This window comes from Podarcis vaucheri (assembly GCF_965113315.1).
Source record: "Podarcis vaucheri genome assembly, chromosome: 7".
In the NCBI taxonomy this organism is placed as follows: Eukaryota; Metazoa; Chordata; class Lepidosauria; order Squamata; family Lacertidae; genus Podarcis; species Podarcis vaucheri.
The window spans coordinates 93970372-93991671 of NC_138765.1; the positions used below are offsets into that span (position 1 = coordinate 93970372).

Here is a 21300-nt window from a genome sequence, read left to right on the forward strand (position 1 = left end):
AGACCTTTGACTTTTGTGTGGCTGCAATGTAACCTACTGTATAAAGTAAGAATCGTGCCCCCTGTTGCCTTTGACGTGTCCCTCAGGCCAAAAGAAGGCTCTGTTCCTAAGTTTTAGAAAAGCCTTTCCTTCCAAAACTGTCACCTACAGCTTTTATAAGTGCTTGTTTTGAAAACGATACTTTAAAAAAAACCACTGTCTGATTTAATTGGGAGCAGTGGTTTAAAGCTGATTAAAATCCCTTAAACCAATGGATCTAACTGATTAGCCCATTAAACGTGGCCGACCTAATGAGGGATTCTATATATGCCGTGCTCACTAAGGGAGGGAGCAGCACCTCACCGGAGGGGGTGTGCTTCGTTGGGGTGTGCTGGTGGGAGCTTGCTAGCAAACCAGGGCAATTAAACCCTACTTATCTTCCTGAGATTGAGCCGAAAATCCAGCTTCAGAGAATAGATTCCTCCCATTAAATCCCTTATAATCATTATGCTAAAGTATTTCTTTTGAAAACAAAGGGCTTTTTCAATTTCTGAAGCAGCCAGAATATTTATAAAATATGACATCAATTACAATGCATTTCTTTTCTTCATGCTGATTATACAGCCTGTATACACTTAAAGCTCTTTATTTGCAGGAAGGCCAGCTCTGCACTTCGTTTGTCTCTGAGTTGTTCTTGTTTGAAAAGAAGGGGCAGGAGTTTTGGAAATGGCAAATCAGGTAGGCTGACCTTTCAATGTGAACTTAATCAAATTCCTGCCCAACACCATCCTTGCACAACTTAAGCAGATCTTGGCTCATGATTCTTTCCCCCTGCAGTGTCTCCCACACCTTTTGCCCACGGCCACAGTCTCCAAATGAAGGCCTTCTTCACAGGTTGGCGGAGGGTGGGGGGCAGGGGGAGAATGGGCTTCATAAACCCTTTCCTTTCCACTAGTTTTCTGTTTCCAACTTCCTACCCTTCATCTGGAAAAGAAAAAGATGCCTTATGAAGAGGCAGACCATCCATCCAAGATCCAAGATGTAAGTGAACGACTGCAAGGAATCATAAAACCCACTGACAAATACCCCTTCCTCTTGGTTCATGTGGGAACCAATGACACTGCAAGCAATAGCCTCCAGAAGATCAAAAGAGACTACGAGGCTCTGGGCAGGAAATTGAAGCAATTAAATGCACAAATTGTCATCTCATCTGTCCTCCCAGTTGAACGAAGTGGCCCAGGGAGAGAGGGAAAAAAGCCAATGCAATTCTGGGCTGCATCAATAGGAGTATAGGATCTAGATCAAGGGAAGTAATAGTGCCACTGTATTCTGCTCTGGTCAGACCTCACCTGGAGTACTGTGTCCAGTTCTGGGCACCACAGTTCAAGAAGGACACTGACAAGCTGGAACGTGTGCAGAGGAGGGCAACCAAAATGGTCAAAGGCCTGGAAACGATGCCTTATGAGGAATGGCTAAGGGAGCTGGGCATGTTTAGCCTGGAGAAGAGGAGGTTAAGGGGTGATATGATAGCCATGTTCAACTATATAAAAGGATGTCATATAGAGGAGGGAGAAAGGTTGTTTTCTGCTGCTCCAGAGAAGCGGACACGGAGCAATAGATCCAAACTACAAGAAAGAAGATTCCACCTAAACATTAGGAAGAACTTCCTGACAGTGAGAGCTGTTCGACAGTGGAATTTGCTGCCAAGGAGTGTGGTGGAGTCTCCTACTTTGGAGGTCTTTAAGCAGAGGCTTGACACCATATGTCAGGAGTGCTCTGATGGTGTTTCCTGCTTGGCAGGGGGTTGGACTCGATGGCCCTTGTGGTCTATTCCAACTATGATTCTATGATTCATCCATTGAAGGCAGTACTGTCTCCCTAAAATTAGAGACAGGAGTCCTTTATCACCTCACCTGGAGATACCAGGATGGATCTGGAAACCTTTTGTGTGGTCAAAACCAAGAAGCAAAAATGCAACTGAGCTTGGAAAACTGTTGCTGGTAACTGCTTGTTTTCTCTCATTGGGAGAAAAGCAGATGGGGACGGGAGGTATGAAATAAGTGGAGAGGAAGAGGTTAAGATGCTGCTTTCACCTACAGTCCTTCCGCTGGTCTGTGACTTCTGGCAGCACTTTAGCAGAAAGAAGAGAGAAAACAGAAGAAAAATTGCACATGATTGACGTCATGTGCAGTTTGAGCCTCTGACCTTAAGGATAACTGTGTCAAGACTCTACCACAAGCTACACTAGAAACTAGATGGGACCTATGATATAGGGAGAACTATCCATGGTTATTACTAATGAGATATTTTTTAATTGATTCTCTCTTAGCATCTTATATCAATGTTGTTTGATTACCCTCCAAGGGAACTGAGAAGCAGAATTTTAAAGAAGGCATGAATAAGGACCAGAAAGAATCCATTTGGTTGTCAAAAGTACAACTCATGACGTTTGGAACTCTTGGGCTCCTGAAGTCATAAATCATGAGTGATTAAAGTTCTTTTACAATGCAACAGCACAATCCAGAATGTGGCATATTCCCCTGTCTCCATGGGTTTGGAAAACAGATGAGCTTGGGCTTTTGGGAAGTGTTTGGTTCCTGAAAATGCCTGTCACAATTTCTCTGAATAGCCCTGCTTTATTTTGTACATATGTTCTGACTGGACAAGCTGCTTTTTTAAAAAAGAGAAAAAAGGTTTAGATGAGAATAGGACCTATTCTTGAGCTCCAGTTGCTTATCAAGTGAGTTTCCGTTTGGCGTGGCATCCTTTCAGGCAGGAACATATATTGTTGAAATGGCATATTAAAACAACTTCTGTGTGACATGGGCTGACCACCAATGTTCACTCTTTCTCTCATGTAACATTTGTTTTGTTGAATTCTTGTGCTAGTCATTTCTCAGTTTCTGACCTTAAGGATAACTGTGTCAAGACTCTACCACAAGCTACATTAGAAACTAGATGGGACCTATGATATAGGGAGAACTATCCATGGTTATTATTGATGAATGCTAAATGGAGCCTCCATGAGCAGAAGCACTAGACCACTAAATATCAAGTGCTGGGAAGAGCAACTAGGAAACCTTCCCCCCACTTCATGTGCTGCCTGTGTGAATCCTAGAGGGATATGGCTGATCTAAGTTGGAATGCCCGGTCACACAGTAGTTCCTTGGTCTGATCAAACAAGGCTTTTCATATTAGATAATGCATTTATTATAATTCCATCACTCCTACTTCACTTCCTCCTCCTGAAGAACATAAGCAGAGCCTGCTGAATCAGGCCAAGGCCACTGTGTTGAGCATCCTCTTCTTCCAAGGAACATCCTGGTGTCTATGGGGAGCCCCAAAGCAGGACTTGAGCACAATAGCACTTTCGCCACTTGTGATTCCCAGCATCTGGTATTCAGAGGGATACTGTGTCCCAACAATGGAGGCAGAACACAGCCACCCTCTCTCTTAGTAAGCAAGATGTTTGGGGCCAGTCCTGAACAAGAGCTTCCTTTCCTTTCCAATACTCTTGCTTAGCAGCATTTCCCGGTTGATTCTTCGTGCTCCACAGGAACACAGCACCAGGGACGCGGACTTATAAAAAATATTGGGGGGGCCCCCCCGGGAAAGCTCATGAATAATAAATAAGCTCATGAATATGCAAATAAAGTGGCGCCGCCTCCTCGTGAGCGAATAGGGGAGAGCGTGCTGTGCCTATTAATCAGCTCCAAAGGAAATTGGGTGGAGCTTTTGCTCGGGAGGGAGGGCAGGAGGCATGCAGCCCGACCCTCCCTGTGCATTTTGGGCTGGGGGAGGGGCGGCGATGGCGCTCTGCTGGAGGGGCGCCGGAGATTATTGGGGGGGCTGAGCCCCCCCAAACGAATTTTTGAGGGGGCTCGGGCCCCCTCAAGCCCCATGGAGTCGGCGCCTATGCACAGCACAGTGTTCCATGCACCCTAATCTCTGAGTGGTGAGAGACCCCACAGCTTCCAGTGCTTCACCAGAATTTGGTTTCCTAGGAATGAAAGTCAGTGGAGACTATGGAGACTTTAGACTGTATGGTCTTATTTACACAAAAATACAAGTTGAGCATTGGATGGAGGGACTCACAGCATCAACACTCCCACAGATCCTCCTTCCCCATTAGGGTCCAGGGACCTAAGTCACAGCTGTGGGTCCAGCACAGAGCAAGACATGCCTTCCAGCTCCAGCCAAAACTCTCTCACACTCCCTTAGACTCCATTCTAGGATGACAGTCAGGTGAGGTGGGGAAAGGCCCGCCCACTTGTCTCTATGGCAACATGTCTCTCGACATGGAAATGGTGGTACATAACTGGCCAGCTGAGGCCAAAATCTTACAAATAACAATTGTCTGACCTATAACAACAGGAAGCTGCCATGGACTGAGTCAGACAATTGCCCCACCTAGTTCAGTACTGTCTACACTGAGCAGCAGCAGCTTTCCAGGGTTTCAAGCAGAAGTCCTTTCTGGCCCAAACCGGAGATACAGGTGACTGAACCCGGGACCTTCTGCACACAAAGCAGATGCTCTTCTACAGTTGAGCTACAGCCCTACCCTGTGGGTCAGGGCTGCCTGACACTTCCACTTGGCCATCTTTAACTGCCCCCCCAACCCACCACCTGAGATGGTTTCTTCTTCTGGCCTCTTGGCAGGGCCACCACTCCTGTGTGGACATGCCAGGCCCATTTCAGACACTCACACTTGGAGCACCGGCACCTTTGCAAAAAGGAGCTACTTTCCTCTGCACTAAAGTTGGTAGGCAAGTTGCCGCCAGACTGAGGAAGTAGATGCCGAAGATTTATTTTCATTTCCTGACATAAAGCATGTCCCCCAAAGCCTGGGAATGCACTTGAAGATCTGGGAGGGAGGCAGTGTTCCCCACCCCCAATTCTTTGCAGCCAAGGACTACTGGGGAATTGGCTCTGGCCAGACTTAAGCAAGCAACACTTCTTCCTGAGGGGAAAACTGTGTCCCCTCCTGAATCCTAGGCTGGGAAACTGGCCCGCACCACACAGGAGGCAGGAAATCATCTTCAGCCCTGAGGTGGAAGAGGAGTCAGGAGCAACAGCCTTGGTGGGTAATGGGTTGCCCTGGTCAAAATTAGGATAGCACTTTTACATTCCTAGTCCCTTCCCCCTTTCCTAAGCAGCGGGGAGTTCATGGCAACTTTAAAGGCCAGTGTCCTTTAGAGAAGAAAACACCGAAGACCCACCTACAGTACCTTTGCAACAATGAGCATGAAAAACAGAGATGACCACCTAGTTTGAGCAAGTTTTAAGGGGGCGCAGAAGCAGACACACGGACAGGAGGTGCTAATCCCAATGAGTTTCCTCCCACCGTGCAGCTCCTGCTTTATTATTAATTGTGATAATTTATTTTGTTGCGATTATAATTAATTTGTAGTGTTTATGCAGTGCTTTTCTTCTAGAATAAAGGTTCCGGTACTGCGTACCCTTGAGTACCACCAGGAGAAAAAAACCACTTGTGTCTAGGGTATCAGACTAGGACCAGGAAGACCAGGGTTCAAATCCCTCCTTGACCATGAAGCTCCTGTGTGCTACCTTGGGTCATTCGCTGCCTCTCAGCCTAACCTCCCCCACAGGGTTGTTGGGGGGGGGGGTTGAATGAGGTGGGAGAGAGCCATATGGGCCAACTTGAGCTCCTCTATTGCCTTGTCAGTGTTCATTGAAGACCTTCCTTTTTCAACAAGCCTTTGCTTTGCTGGAAATTCTTTTTATGCCAGTCTGTCTCTGTATTGGATCCTAAATTGATTTTACACTTGAAATTGTTTTGGTTATTGACCTTCTTATTGTTAAATCACTCTGCAGTGTTTTATAGGAAGTAGTTCATAGATGGAACAAAATAAAATTAATGAAATGAAATAATCACAGTGAAATATACTCAGAGTCGCACAGTGATTTCATGCTCTTTATTCAGCTCATAGCGGTGAGGAGGAATGAATGAAAGTCCCCTCAAAGTATCTGCTTTATATACATTATTTACACAATGGGCTGCACATGATTGGCTAATTCTGGAATTCTACTGTAAGCCAATCAGGTTGTGGATTCACTTATATCTGGAGCATGATTGGGTAGTTCCTGCCAACCAATCATACTGCTGCATTGTTCTAGGACCGATCAGACTGCTGCATTCTGAATCCTATTGTTCTAGGACCAATCAGACTGCTGCAATTTGGATCCTATTGTTCTAGGACCAATCAGACTGCTGCACTTTGGATCCTATTCAACTCAGTACATAACACACAGCAACAGAGCTCTCTTGAATCCCACCCCCTTGAAATGGGGTTCTTGATCCCCCAAAATGCAGAAAGAGAAGGCAATTTCAACTCCTAACCCTCCTAAATTCTCGCCAAACTTTTTAGGGGTGCTGTGAGGATACAATGGAGGAGGAGGAGAACCATTCAGGTCACATTGAGCTCCTTGAGGGTAAAAAGGGGTGGGGGTGGGGAATAGAAATTTAACAATAAATAATTTCTGGCTGAACTTGTGTTGGAATTGAAGATGACCCAGGACTACTCTCTACTCCCCCCCCCAACCTTAAGCACAATTTCATTTTAATAAGTTTAAATTGGGATGTTATTAGACATGCTTGGAAACGTGACTCTGTTGACATGCTGTATTTAAGTCCGTACAAAATGTAGTCTGATGTCTGTGGCTGCTCAGATTCAGATTGCTAAAGGTTCCAGATTCAGAATGAATAAGAAGGGAGACAGTGGGCATCTTTGTTTTGTGCCTCTTTGGATTGCTATAGTATTAGACTCCATATTGTTAATCCGGCATTTTGCTGAGGCTTGGGAATATATTTGTTTGAGGGTTTGTAGGAAGTTGGGGCCAAATTTCATGTTAGTACTGCTAATAGTTATTTCCACTTTAAGCAATCAAAAGCTTTGAGGATGTCTAGGGACATAATTGTCAGTGGGAGTTTACTTGCCTTGCTGTGTTCAATCAGGTTCAGTAGTTTCCTGATGGGGTCTGTTATATTGCGACCAGTCTCTTAACTTGTGTAGGAAGATTTTTAGGTGGTTGGCCAAGATTGTTGTGAATATCTTGTAAGGGTAAAGGGACCCCTGACTGTTAGGTCCAGTCGCAGATGACTCTGGGGTTGTGGCACTCATCTTTTCCCCTCCATACTCATAGAAGCATTGTTTAGAGTATAGAATGTTGATCATTGTTTTGTTGATTTCTAGGAAGTCTAGTTCTCTTCTTTTTTGTTCAATAAGTTTGAGCTTTTTAGATCCTGTTTGTTTGTAGTGTGATGAGAGGGCTGTGATGTCTTGTTTTATTTTGCTAAGTTTTGAGGAGGTTTGTTTTTTAAGGAATGCTTTCTCTTTTATGCAAACTCCTCTGGTGACCGCTTTCATTGCATCCCATAGGAGGGGAGTTGTTATATTGTCTACATCATTTTCCTTGAAGTAGTTTTGGAGAGTTTTTGTGAGACTCTCTCTAATTTGTTTATTTGTGGTTAGGATGGGGCTGAAGGACCATGATGGGGTGGTTTGTGTTCTCTCTCCTAATTTAAGGGTAACTTCTACTGGGGCGTGATCTGTGATTTTAATGTTACCTATGTTTACTAGGTTCCTATCTGTAGACTCCTCTGCGGTCAGTTTTCAAGTTGTGCACAAGAGAGAACTGCGGCAAAATGTTGCTAGCCTCACTGGTTAGCAAATGTGTTCCTGCGTAGAGTTTATGGATGTAAAGTTCTTGTATACTGTTTTCACAAAGCAGTTTCTGTAAGATTATTACAATAAGCACTGGTGGAGTTTTTTTAAAGTCACAATACAATCAAATAGATGACTTCAACTGGTCTTCACCAGGTGTGTCAGGACTTACTAGTGGGTCATGGCCTGATCCAATGTGGTTCACAAGTGGAGCACAACCACCATGCCAATACATAGTGAAATATTAAGAAATAGAAGAAATGGTTACTACTTCTTCTCACTCCCTGCTCCCCAGATGCTTCTGTTGGTATTATTTTGCTGGCTGGCCAGCCATGCCCTCTCTGAAGATGCTGCCTCCACTGCCCTTCCCCAGTTCTCTGTGACTTCTCAGTGCATGTAAGACGGCATCATTTCCCATTCTCTCCTATGTTTGTTGCATGCAGCAGCATAGCCTCAGTTCAAACACAGCTCATCTTCCATGGAAATCTGTGTTATTTGTCTGCCTTGGCAAAATTACATAACTTGGGTAAATGTATAAATTTCATAAATTACATTATCATTATTTTATTCTACCATCCATTTCAATGCAAGGAAACACAATGCAAATGAGGACAGACAACAGCAGCAGCAGCAGCAGCAGCAACAACAACAGTGAAGACTGATTGTATTCATTGGATTGATTTCCTTTCTGGACATGGGATGAATAAGCAAATATCATCCATTTCTGTTCCCGCTTCCATTTTTATCGGAATTCTCTGACATTCCTACTGCTGAGCATGCTCAGACCTCAGTGAGCTGTTTGTTTTCCACTTTTTGATTCAGTTATAATTTGTAAGTGAAAAGTGCCTTTCCTTCAAGTAACCACAGAAGTCCAAGCAATGGGTGTGGGGAGATTATCATATTTGCCAGGGACCTGGTGCTCCCTCTTCTCCCGCCAATGAGGTTAACCCTTCATGATCGGCATAATGTGTAGCTCAGTTATAGACCAGAGACGTAGGGACTGTGGCCCCTAAGAGTATCTGGGCCCCTGACCATGTATCTGGATGGAACTCTTTCCAACTTCAGAATCAAGAGCTGCATCCTCAGTTGTTGGATCAGCTTGTTCCTCACCAGTCCTTCAGACTGCAGGACTGCGTGCAAACTTGCATGCTGATTTACAAGTTCTTTCGCTCCAGCTCTCCTTCTCTCTGTGTGTGACCCCATCTGCCATGAGTCGCTGCTCACCCTGGTTAGCAATGACGTGTCTGTGTTGTGTCCATTTCAAGATAAGGTGACTGTGTCCCACATGCTTCAGTCTGTCTGGAGCAGAAATCATTAATCACTTTAATTAGAAACATCTTCTAGGAACTGTGTCTTGAAAGGAGAGTTTTTGTGTTCTGCTAGCCAGCAGAATGATGACTTGCTGTGTGCAGGGAGAATCAAAGCTGCTTCTGAAAATGGCAGTTATCCTGTCATACGACCCTCAACACAACTATGTCAGGTAGACTGCTGTCCTTATCCTCACATTTCAGACGGCTATGATGAGGACAGCAGCTGAGAGATTAGCTTCTCCCAGGGGAAATTTGTGGCACAGGAGAGATCAGAGTTGGTGACTTGGGTCAACTAGTTGTGGTGTTAATTATGTAAAGGGACTCATTGCACATATTTTAGTTATGTAAATAACAGCCATGGGCTGTTTTGTTCTCTCTCTGTCTGCTGTGGTCCTGTGCGGGGAGGGGGTGGGACCAGTGTTGTATCTTTCAATTTCACAAAAAAAATGTTCTTCCTTTTCAAAGGAGCCTTCAGTTTTTCTGCTTCATTCTCAGGGCACTTTAAAATTTCAGTGGGTGAGTGGGGGGTTGAGCTTGACTTATAAACATTACAAGGTGACCAAAGGTGGTGTGTGGGGCTGTGAGTGAGTTTGTGTCTTTTTCTCCCCATTAAACATTTCTCTGCAGCCTCCCTGGGCTTCCTGAAAAAGCTCCATGGGAGGGGCTACATCATGATGCCTTCTCCTGGGCTTCAAGTGAAGGGTCAGCATCCAGGGAGGCTGCAGAGTTCAGAACACGGGAGGGATGATTTATAGAATGAATTACCGTATTTTTCGCTCTATAAGACGCAACAGACCATAAGACGCACCTAGTTTTTGGAGAAGGAAAACAAGAAAAAAAAAATCTGAATCCCAGAAGCCAGAACAGCAAGAGGGATCGCTGCACAGCGAAAGCAGCGATCCCTCTTGCTGTTCTGGCTTCTGGGATAGCTGCGCAGCCTGCATTCGCTCCATAAGACTCACACACATTTCCCCTTACTTTTTAGGAGGGAAAAAGTGAGTCTTATAGAGCAAAAAATACGGTAATTAAATAAATTAGAAACCCACGGGACAAATCCAGCCCCGCTGAGGGTTACTGTTAATGAGAGAGGACTAAGCGAAAGCACAGCCGTTCACCTTTGTTAAGAACAAAACTCCACTGGTTTTGGAAATGGATAAGCACATTCAAAGCTTCCTTCTTCTCATGCATGAGGGGCAGACAACAACAGACAATGAGTTGGAAACCAGAAATCCTTGATGAAAAAAATCTGTTGCGCATGGGATCAGCATGGTCAGCCTCTCTGCTGTGTGAGCGACTGGCAGGAGCAGCAGCTGGTACTCCTTGGCAGGCCTGGCAGAGTCCCATCAGTGCTGGAGCCACAGCTGCAGCAGGTCTGGGAGGAGGCAGGTGGAGAGCAGGCCGAGGTGCCAAGCACAGCCCTTCCCCAGCCGCCTCTCCTTGGCTGAGTAGTGTGAAGGCAGGTGCAGGTGGGTCCTGGGCGAGGAGGTGGCTCTCCTCTCTGAGCTTCTGCTGTGGGGTGCACACCTCGCCCAAGGACACATGCTGTGAGGGAAGCCCTAAGAAAAGTCCAGGCTCCAGCCAGCAGGAGTTCTGCCCAGGGGTGGGCATCCCTTTGCCGGCTGTGAGGAGAAGGAAGCGCCACCACAGCCCTGAAGGCCCAACCTGGGCATAGCTTGCCTTCCCATGGCTCCAGAAGGAGATAGCCACGTGGCTGAGGTGAAGGAGCCTGCCATGGGAGTCCTGTTTATCACAAAGTCCTTATTTTCTGTTACCTGTCCTTTGTAAACAGCTGCTCCTAGTTTGCACCCATTTGTGTCTTTAATTAAGTAATCAATCAATTAGCTGTATTTCTGTGCCACACAGCAATGTTCCTAAGTAGACATGTTATTTTAGCATGCCATTTCCTTGTGTGAGTTGAATAATTTTTATTGTGTTAGTCCTTAGACCATAACAGCACAATTTTTAGTTCTGAAACAACTGAATTTATTTCTATTTCGATAAATTCTATGTCAATTTTTATAATCATTTGATTTTAGTTGTATTTTTATATTGTTTTATGTGACTGACGTAGAGGTTTGTGATTATTAAGCAGCATACATATCTTGTCAGATAAAATAAAATACATAAAAATATAGTAAAGGCACTCTTGATCTAGGCTGGCACCCATCCTGCCCCCCCCCAATTCTTTTTCAGGTGCAGCACTCTGAAAAACACGCAGTGCTTGTGGTCCATCTTGTGCTCCTTTTCATACTCCACAATTTTTCTGATGTGACATAACTACAGTGGTACCTTGGTTTACGAACTTAATCCATTCTGGAAGTCTGTTCTTAAACCAAAGCATTCTTAAACCAAGATGTGCTTTCCAGAAGTGGAACATGTTCTGCTTCCAAGGCAAAGTTCACAAACCAAAACACCTACTTCTGGGTTTGCAGTGTTCTTAATCCAAGTTGTTCATAGACTAAGCTGTTCTTAAACCAAGGTACCACTGTATTAGGGAATGGAAAGAAATCTTGCACTTCAAAGAACATTTTTAAAACCGAATTGTGGTTTTTCATTATTGTAGCACAAAGATGTACCGTATTGGCCCAAATATAAGCCGCACCCACAAATAAGCTGCACCTTTAAAATTCAAGGAGGAAAAAAAGACAATACAATACAAAAGACAATATAAGCTGCTCCCTTAAAATTCTGCAGGCACTCACATCCTTTCTGTTTTACCACATGTCTGTTTCAGCAGCAATATCATAAAAGCCCATTTTTTTAAGGTCACGAATTTAAGTCGCACTTTAACTTTTCACAGTCGGAATTTGGAAAAAAAAGTGTGGCTTATATTTGGGGCAATGCGGTATATTGGGGAATATTGCATGCAAGAATACTGCTGCGTTTTCACAAGGACTTTACAAACTGATGTAGACATGTGGAGAAGTTAAGACTTGAAGAATAAGAAGGCAACTGGAATGGACATCCCCACATCCCTGTGAGGTGTTGTGGGAGGCTGAAAGGGTGTTAGATTCACTGTCTGATGCTGCTGACGTCATATAAGCCCATAAGTTTTCAAGACCCTTGAGACAGAAATGGGGAAAGGGACTGCCTCTTCGGCAAGCAGCACTGGGACTCTGAAGGAGAGGCTCCACTTGGAGTCTACCTTGCTCAGGTGCTGCAGGTGTTTCCAGAAGTTCTGCAAGTCACAAGAAAAAATCCCGATGCTTTAAAAAATAATCATAATTCACCGCTGCTATACTAATATTGGCCACCTGATGGCAAACTCTGCACATAAACCAATTTCTCTGTGGAAACTGTGCATCAGGGTCACACACAATAAATAGTATTTATTATGTCCGGAATAATGTACCATTATTTATACTGATGGCTTTGTTAATGTTTCCAGGGAGTGCAAAGCAAAAAAACACTTGCATAGGGAAAGCAAACCTGCAGGGAGAGGGAGTTTCTGCTCCCTGCTCCCCCCCCCCAACCAGGTAGAGTCAATTTTGTAAGCACATCCTTTGTGAACAGGGCCAGGTGGCGCTGGGTGGCACTGGCAGTGGCACTATTGAGAAGCTTTTGGTGCTGAGGCTTGCAAAATGCCCTGCTTTGTGCTTGTCAGAACTTCTGAGTGGTCAGCAGATACTCAAATGACCTTCTTTTCTATTTCATTTTCACACACACACAAGCAAAACTCTTGGTTGTCTTTGTCTGAGTCAATGGCTTTCAATAAATCAAAAGGCTCCATGTTCCACCCTGCCTAGCTCCTCAAGTTCCCAAAGATGGCCTTTTCTCCCCACAAGAAATGCCAGTCACTCTGCTCCCTTGGTGGAGCTGAACGCCTTAAGTGGCCAATTCCTGGTGTGAAGAGCAGCACAGGGGTGCAGGATGGCAGCGCTCTGTGCACCCTTCCCTGCCCTGCGCTCACTCTATAGGCTGTCAGGGAAGGGAGAGCAGAAGGGAAGACAGGGGCTTCTCCTGGCCTTTCCGAAAGAGGGTATGCCAGTAAGCCAGGCTGTTCAAGGCCTCCCTTAAAGCACTGTGATACCACTTTAAGAAGTCCTGCTTCCCTCAAAGAATTCTGGAAAATGAGGTTTGTTAAGAGTGCTCAGAGTTGTTAGGAGGTTCATCATCATCATCATCGTATTTTTTTAATTTGTACCACTCTCATCTGACTGGGTTGCCCCAGAATATACAAAAACATAATAAAACATTAAACATTAAAAACTTTGCATTACAAGGTTGCCTTCAGGTGTCTTCTAAAGGTTGTGTGGTTGTTTATCTCCTTGACATCTGATGGGAGGGCGTTCCACAGGGTGGGTGCTACTGCTGAGAAGGCCCTCTGCCTGGTTCCCTGTAGCTTTACTTCTTGCAGTGAGGGGACCAGTAGAAGTTCGTTGGAAGAGGAACTCAGTGTCCAGGCTGGACGATGGGGGAGGAGATGCTCCTTCAGCTCTACTGGGCCAAGGCTGTTTAGGGCTTTAAAGTTCAGCACCAACACTTTGAATTGTGCTTAGAAACATACTGGGAGTTAGTGTAGATCCTTTAGGACCAGTGTTATATGGTTCCAGTGGCTGCTCCCAGTCACCAGCCTAGCTGCCACATTCTGGATTAGCTGTAGTTTCTGAGTCACCTTCAAAGGTAGCCCCATGTAGAGTGCATTGCAGAAGTCCAAGCGGGAGATAACTAGAGAATGTGCCACTCTGGTGAGACAGTCCTCAGGCTGGTAGGGTCTCAGCCTGCGTACCAGATGGTACTGGTAGACAGCTGCCCTGCCCTTCAGGAACACAGTTAACCAATTCAGGACCAGGGAATCTTCCTCATGGAGTTACAGTTCCCAGTCTGATTTAACCATCAGTCCCTCTTCCCCAGGGAACTGTGGAAATCATAGTTTTGTGAGGGAAAAGAACCCTCATTCATGCACAAGTCAGCAGGAAAGCCAGGCAGGAAAGCCATTGCTCATCTGGCTTCCCAGGGTTGAGGGCTGCTGCCAGTTAGCAAGAATTTATTGGCTCTGCCTCTCATGACCCCTGGCTCCCTGCTCTTCACCCTGCCAGCCCAAATGGGCACCAGTCACAGCTGCCACCCATTCATTTTTCATTAATTGAAAATAGTTGGGATGGGGGAAACATTGGAATTATATTTCTGGACACAGCATGGGACTCGAAGTGTCCTGTGGTGAATTTGGGATGCCTCCTGAGCCAGACATCAGACGAACTCAGGGAATGCGCAAGGGCACTGCATACGGGTGCAACGGCTGCGTCACATAAGCGCAGATGCCATTTTGATGCAATTAGCAGTCTCCCTCTTCTGGAGCATGGAGTCTCCTGTATTTGTTTCTCTAATTGCTCCCTGCTTTTTTGATGTTGCTGTGTTTGCTTTTTTCGAGATGAAAAGGTAAAACTCAGTCCCCAGAACATTCTGAAATTGATAATCTCCAGCGCTGTAAGGAAACAGAAATGAGACGCCTCTCTCTGATTCATAATTTGTCAATTAATCACCTCATTAGGAAGGAACACCAAGAATAAATTGGAATGGCTTGGGCAGAGTTTAAAATTCAGGCTGGCATTGCAACTTATGGGGGGAAAAACCTCTCATTTTAGACAGCTTTTAATACTATCTCTCTCCCGCACCCCCCAACACCTGAAATACAGTTTGATCTTAATTTTAGTGGATGGAACAGATGGATACTTTAGGTAGATATTAATTTGTAATGGATGGTGGTAGTTTAATTTGTATGTGGATGGCGAATTTTTTGCTTTTAATGTAAATAGTTATGAAGTGTAAAAACAGAAGCATAGTAAGGAGGGGTGCGGTGGGGTGCAGCTCCGGAACTTTTTTCTTAACCAGGCTTTCATGATTCCCCAATATTTGTGACACATCAGAAGTCTGCAGATGAGGACAATAATCAAGAAAAGAATGGCTATGTCTTTCCTTTGCTTGGTTGGTGTTTTTTCTGCTTCTTACTAGGAGTTTAAACCCTAAACACTTCTTTGCAAGATTGATTGCATTTCTACTTAAAAGTTTAGTGTTGCATTTCAGCTAGCTGAAAATGTCTTGCTGAAGCTTAGTGGGTTGGGTCCAAGTAAGTTCTACTCCAAGTAGACCCATTCAGTGGTGGTTGACACCCACTGGGCAGAGGGTAAGGAGCCCAACCATCGGTGGAGCCAGAGCCAGTGGGAAGGAGAGCCAGCTTCTTCCCCGCCCCCCCCCGCCTCTGCCCCTGCCCTCCTCCTCCTTCTGGCTGAGTTGCACCAGGCCAGCACCTGAGACTGAGAAGGAGGAGGCAGATAGGCAGGCAGGCAGGCCCCCCCCCCCCGGCAAGTAAGTTGGCAGGGAGGCGAGGGCTGGTTGAGGACAGACGTAAGTTGGCAAGCAGTGCTTCATTCGCCCTGATGGATGCATAGAAATGTATGAGCCAAAAAGTGAGCCCTGTCCAAAGGATCTACTCTGAGTAGGACTAGCACTGGATTCAGCCCAATGTGTTTTGCAAGTGGAATCAGCACCACCGAGTTGAATGGAGCATGGCTGCAGGGACTGTCAGATTGAGCTCCTGCATTTCAGCATTTGCCACTACACAACTGTGTGAAACTAAATCAGTCAATCAATCAATCAATCAATCAACCAACCAACCAACCAGTCAATCAAAGGAAATGGCTAAGGCTTAAGGTTCATCCAGACTTCCTTTTGTGCCACATTTCTAGGCACAGGTCTGTGCTTTAAACTGTCATGTCCGAGCACTTACTTTTTGCCCCAGTGCTAACCCCCCAAAACCCACTTTGCTGCCAAATCAGATCAAATGGCAATCCAGTGCAAACCTGAACTGCCATTTGTTCTGATTCAGCACTGATTGAAGTGGGGGTGTTTGGGGTGTGTGTGTGTGTAGATGCCTGGGCAAAAAGGGGGGGAAAGGTGCTCAGACCCAGCTCATGAGGTTTAAAAGCTAAGAATGCAAATGTTTTTATGCTACATAATTATTATTTTTGCTTGGGTATCTTGAATATACCCAAATGTGTACATTACTTTAAATTAATGATGTGAATACTGTAATTTTTTTTTTGCTAAGCCCTCCTCTTGGTTTGTTGTTTTTGTTTTACTATTTTCTGTCAATCAATGAGAAAAGTGTTATGTACTGAAGTTCTCACCCTGGGCCAGCAGGGGGATACTGTAGATAGTTATGCAAATAAGGGATTGAAAGTGATGTTCAGTGATTGGATAGTTTTAGAAAATAGTTACAGTTACGTTGTACTGGAGCTCTATATAAGCAGGCTGCCTGAACCCTTCAGTTCAGTTCTGTTCTGACCTGTGAATAAACAAGAGCTGTTTGGAGAATCGCTGTGTCATCTGATATGTTCACCCACAACTTAACACTGGCGATGAGGATGGGATCAATGAACATCAGAGCACAGCCAGATGCGGCCACTCTCTGAGCTGACCTGAGCTGAATCACTGAGTGAAATCACGGAGCAGAACCAATTCAGAGCTGACCGTTCTGGCTAGAGCACGGTGTTCCATCCATCACCCTTCATGCCGGCATCGGAACCATGGCTTCACTCGTGCCTCTACCGCCGTTTACCCCAGCCTCTGAATCATGGGACTCCTACCTCACTCGGTGCGACTGCTACCTCCAAGCCAATGAGCTAACAGAAGTATCATAGGAGTGGAAGCGGGGCCTATTCCTAAGCCTCTGTGGGCCTGAGGTGTTTGAGACAGCCCGAGCATTGGTTGCACCTGTAGCAGTCCAGGCAGCACCGTGGGACACGATTAAAGAGAAGCTCCGCAACCACTACGCGCCAAAGCCGTCCAAGATTGCTGCCCGCCATGGGTTTTACCACCGGAACCAGGCAGAGGGGGAGTCAATCAACAACTACACCACCACCCTCCGACAGGCTGCAATGCACTGCATGTTCCGAGACTTAGACGATGCCCTGATGGATCAAATCGTCTGCGGGGTCCGGGACATCCGTCTGCAATGGCGTCTCCTCACCAAGCCAGACCTCACGCTGCAGAAAGCCATTGAGGAGGCCGTGGCCTCAGAAGCTGCTGAACGCTCCAACCAGAAGATCCTCAAGGTCAGCAGTTCCGTCTTGCTAGGAAGCCAGTTCCAGTGCATCATGAAGAGGCCAGCAGTGATAAGGCATCCTCCAGTGAAGACGATAACGTGCACCAGACAAAGCGGGAGCGCAGGAAGTTCAAGAGCCAATTGGAATGTGCCGGCTGCAGAGGCAACCATTCCCGTGCCAAGTGTCGATTCAGAGACGCCATCTGTCGGACGTGTTCCAGAAGGGGCCACATTGCTAAGGTCTGCCGATCGGCTCCGTCCGACACCCCCCCCTTCACCGACTCGCAAGCGCAAGTCTTCACTCCAGTCCGCCAAGGAAAGCTGTTTCGCTCTGCCCATCTGGAACCACGATTGGCCAAACTGACTCGCCTACGTGACGCAAGCTGAATGTCACGGTGCTCATTGAAGGAACTCCATGTGACATGGAGATTGACACCGGGTCTGCCCTGTCCATCGTGTCTTGGAGCACCATCAAAAGACTGGTACCCAGAGTGTCCAAAAGGCAATTCGACTCTCACCGCGTACACCTGAGAGACTAGCAGGGAAACGACATTCCCGTGGTAGGCATTGGCCGATTCCGGATCACCTTCAAGGATTTTTCAGGCCTGCTCCGACTGGTGGTGGTCGAAGGTCAGCGGCCAAGCCTCCTAGGGCTAGACTGGTTTAATGCCCTCGGCCTGGAAGTCGCCGGCATCAACTGCATCTCTAATGCAGAGACTGAGGGTCTGGTCAAAGACTTTGCCGAGGTTTTTGACGGCACTTTGGGGCAATATACAGGTACACCCATCTCCTTTAACCTTGATCCACAAGTCGCCCCCATGAAGCTAAAGCCACACCGGGTTCCCTTTGTTCTCAAGGCTAAGGTGGATGAACAACTGGACAAGCTGATCGCCCAAGGAGTTTTGGAGCTGGTTGACCACGCCAAGTGGGAAACCCCCATCGTCACGCCTGTCAAGCTGGACAGGTCAGTGAGAATCTGCGCCGACTACAAGTCCACGATCAACAAGGCACTTCAGCAGCACGCTTATCCAGTTCCTGTTGTCCAACACCTGCTGCATTCCCTGGGTGAGGGTACGGTCTTTGCTAAGCTGAACCTTGCCCAAGAAGTTTGGATTTAGAAGTTTGGATTTAATATCCCGCTTTATCACTACCCGAAGGAGTCTCAAAGCGGCTGACAATCTCCTTTCCCTTCCTCCCCAGCAACAAACACTCTGTGAGGTGAGTAGAGCCCAAGCCTATCAACAACTGCCCGTCGATGATGCCACCACTGAAGCCCAGATGATCGTCACCCACCGAGGGGCATTCTGTTGCCGTCGTTTGCAGTTCAGGGTGAGTGTGGCTCCTGGCATCTTCCAAAGCCTTATGGAACGTCTCTTATAAGGGCTTCCAGGCGAGGTACCATATTTTGATGACGTCTTGTTGTCCGCAGACTCACACCAGCAGCTGTTTGAGCGCCTCCGTGCCGTGCTGACCAGGTTCCAGGAGGCCGGGCTCAAGGTAAAGAGGGAGAAGTGCCAGATTGCCGTTTCACAGGTAGAGTTCCTGGGCTATCTTATCAATGCCTCCGGCCTTCATCCAACCACATCCAAGATCCGCGCTATCCAGCAGGCCCCCATCCCAAAGAACAAGACGGAGTTGCAGGCATTCCTGGGACTGCTGAACTTTTATAACATGTTCCTGCCCCACAAAGCCACGGTGGCTGAGCCTCTTCACCAACTCCTCAGCACGAAGACGCCTTGGTCCTGGGGTCATCGGGAGACGGCGGCCTTCAATGCGGTCAAGGCTCTCCTTTCATCGGACAGTGTGCCGGTACAGTACAGTGAAGCCAGGCCGCTGGTCCTTGCCTGCGACGCCTCACCTTTTGGCATCGGGACTGTCGCCGTTTTCCAGATGGAAGAGAAGCACCACTCGCCTACTTTCCAGGACGCTATCTCCGACGGAAAGGAATTACAGCCAGCTCGACAAGGAGGCACTGGCACTTGTGGCTGGAGTGAAGAGGTTCCATGAATACCTCTATGGCAGGACTTTTGACCTCATCACTGACCACAAGCCGCTCCTGGGCCTCCTTGCCGGTGATCATCCAACTCCACCGGTCCTCTCGCCACGCATGCTGCGATGGACTGTTTTCCTGGCTGCCTACCACTACTGGCTCGTCCATCGCCCAGGGGAATCGATGGGCCATGCCGACACCCTCAGCTGTTACCCTCTTCCAGCGTTTGTGGAAGACCCGGCTCCTGCTTCATCGCTCCTCCTGATTGAGGATCTTCCGGCAGCACCTGTATCGGCTGCCATGGTGGCCTCCGCATCTGCCCAGGATCGCATCATCAGCCATGTGCTCAACTGCGTGTGGAGGGGGTGGCCACAAGGGCCTTTTGCATCAGAGTTCCAGCCGTTCGCAACCAGACAACATGAACTCTCGGCTCATTGTGTCTATCTGCTGTGGGGACACCGCGTCGTGATTCCCCAAAGACTCCGTCAATACGTCCTTGAGGCTCTGCACGTTGGCCACCCGGGAATTGTCAAAATGAAGGCGTTGGCTTGGTGTTACGTCTGGTGGCCTAACATGGACGATGCCATCACTGCCTGGGTTTCCGCCTGTCAAGCGTGCCAAGAATCTAGGCCTGCACCACCGGCAGCTAAGGGACACACCTGAGAGATGCCCAAGACACCCTGGTCAAGGGTGCACATCGATCTGGCCGGCCCCTTTCGTGGCCGGACCTTTATGGTAGTGGTGGACACCTATTCCAAATGGCTGGAGGTGGCCCTGATGCCCTCCACCACTACCGAGGCCGTCATCCGGGTGCTGCGAGGCCTCTTTGTGACGCATGGGTATCCTGATGTCCTTGTCTCCGACAACAGACCACAGTTCACGTCAGGCACTTTTGAGTGGTACCTTTTGGGATTGGGCATCCGCCATGCCCTAATGGCACCATTTCACCCATCCAGCAACGGGCAAGCGGAGAGAATGGTGCGCTCGGCAAAAGAGGCACTGGCACACCTGGACCAGGGAGACTGGCACGAGCGGGTCGCCGAATACTTGTTTGTACAACACATCACCCCTCATGCGGCCACAGGGCGGAGTCCTGCCAAACTGCTTATGCGCCGCCTCAGGTCCCCGCCCGTCTGCACCCGGACTTTACCGTGGCCAAACCCCCAGGTTGTGCCAACGCACCACGATCATTTGTTCCAGGAAACCAGGTCTTTGCCCGGAACTTTGTAGGGAACATTCCTTAGGTTCCAGCCACAGTAGTGGGAGTCACTGGATCTCGCTCGTACCAGGTGGCACTCGAAGACAGACGCTTGTGGTGCCGGCTTAGGCGCAGGGTTGGGGACTTGGACACTACCGTGGTGTCCCCAACTGCGCTCGTGGCTCTGGAACAGATACTTACAGATGGTGAGGCTCCACCTACACCTCTCTCGCAAACTGCCGGTGTGGAGCCGAACAAAGCCACTTCAGAGGGTCTGCCAGACTTACCACAGACTCAGACCACTGCCATGCCTGACATTCTGCCAACTCCACTTGCGGAGGTTCCACCCACAGCAGTGGATCAATGGGACTTGGTTTCAATGCCACCTAGGGTTGCACCACAGCCTCAGCAAGAATTGGGTGGCCCCCCCCGGACCTGGCTACTGGTCCCTGGCGGTCTGGCAGAGTTTCCAAGTGCCCAACTTATTTAAAGGACTATGTTGTTGGACATGTAACACTGCTGGTCTAATGGAAGTATGTGAAATGTAACAGATATGCTTTTGTGCCTAATTAAACCATTACGTGTAGTGCTGTATATAAGGAAACTATTACGATTGTAACTAACACCTTATCTTGGTGGGGAGGGGTGTTATGTACTGAAGTTCTCACCCTGGGCCAGCAGGGGGATACTGTAGTTAGTTTTGACTCAGGTCCACATATGCAAATCAGGGATTAAAAGTGACTTTCAGTGATTGGATAGTTACAGAAAGTGGTTACTGTTGTGTTGTAGTGGAGCTCTATATAAGCAGGCTGGCTGAACCCTTCAGTTCAGTTCAGTTCTGTTCTGGCCTGTGAATAAACAAGAGCTGTTTGAAGAATCGCTGTGTCGTCTGATATGTTCACCCACAACTTAACAAAAAGAAATTGCATTTCAAAATTACCAAAAAGGAGATAAAATGTTGGTGAAGTTGTCATTGGTGATGGGATGCAGGGTTTGAGATGCCTTTACTTTACTTTCGCAGCAGCTGAGGGATGTTTGTGAATGTTCTTGCTAGGAGTCTTGCAAACCTGAACAGGAGACATTGGGGGGCCCAT

The 21300-nt window shown here is 47.3% G+C and overlaps 2 protein-coding genes across 2 annotated transcripts in view; both read left to right on the forward strand.

Moving 5' to 3' along the window:
- Positions 1-21300, forward strand: part of LOC309536182 (tigger transposable element-derived protein 1-like) — a 190010-nt gene that overhangs the window by 106652 nt on the left and 62058 nt on the right. The window lies entirely within an intron of this gene.
- Positions 14346-20089, forward strand: LOC309537608 (uncharacterized protein; the record flags this gene model as incomplete). Its single annotated transcript, XM_082232504.1, has 3 exons — positions 14346-14353; positions 18292-18347; positions 18448-20089. The coding sequence occupies 3 exons, from the start codon at positions 14346-14348 to the stop codon at positions 19023-19025; spliced, it is 642 nt and encodes a 213-aa protein (XP_082088630.1). The 3' UTR covers positions 19026-20089.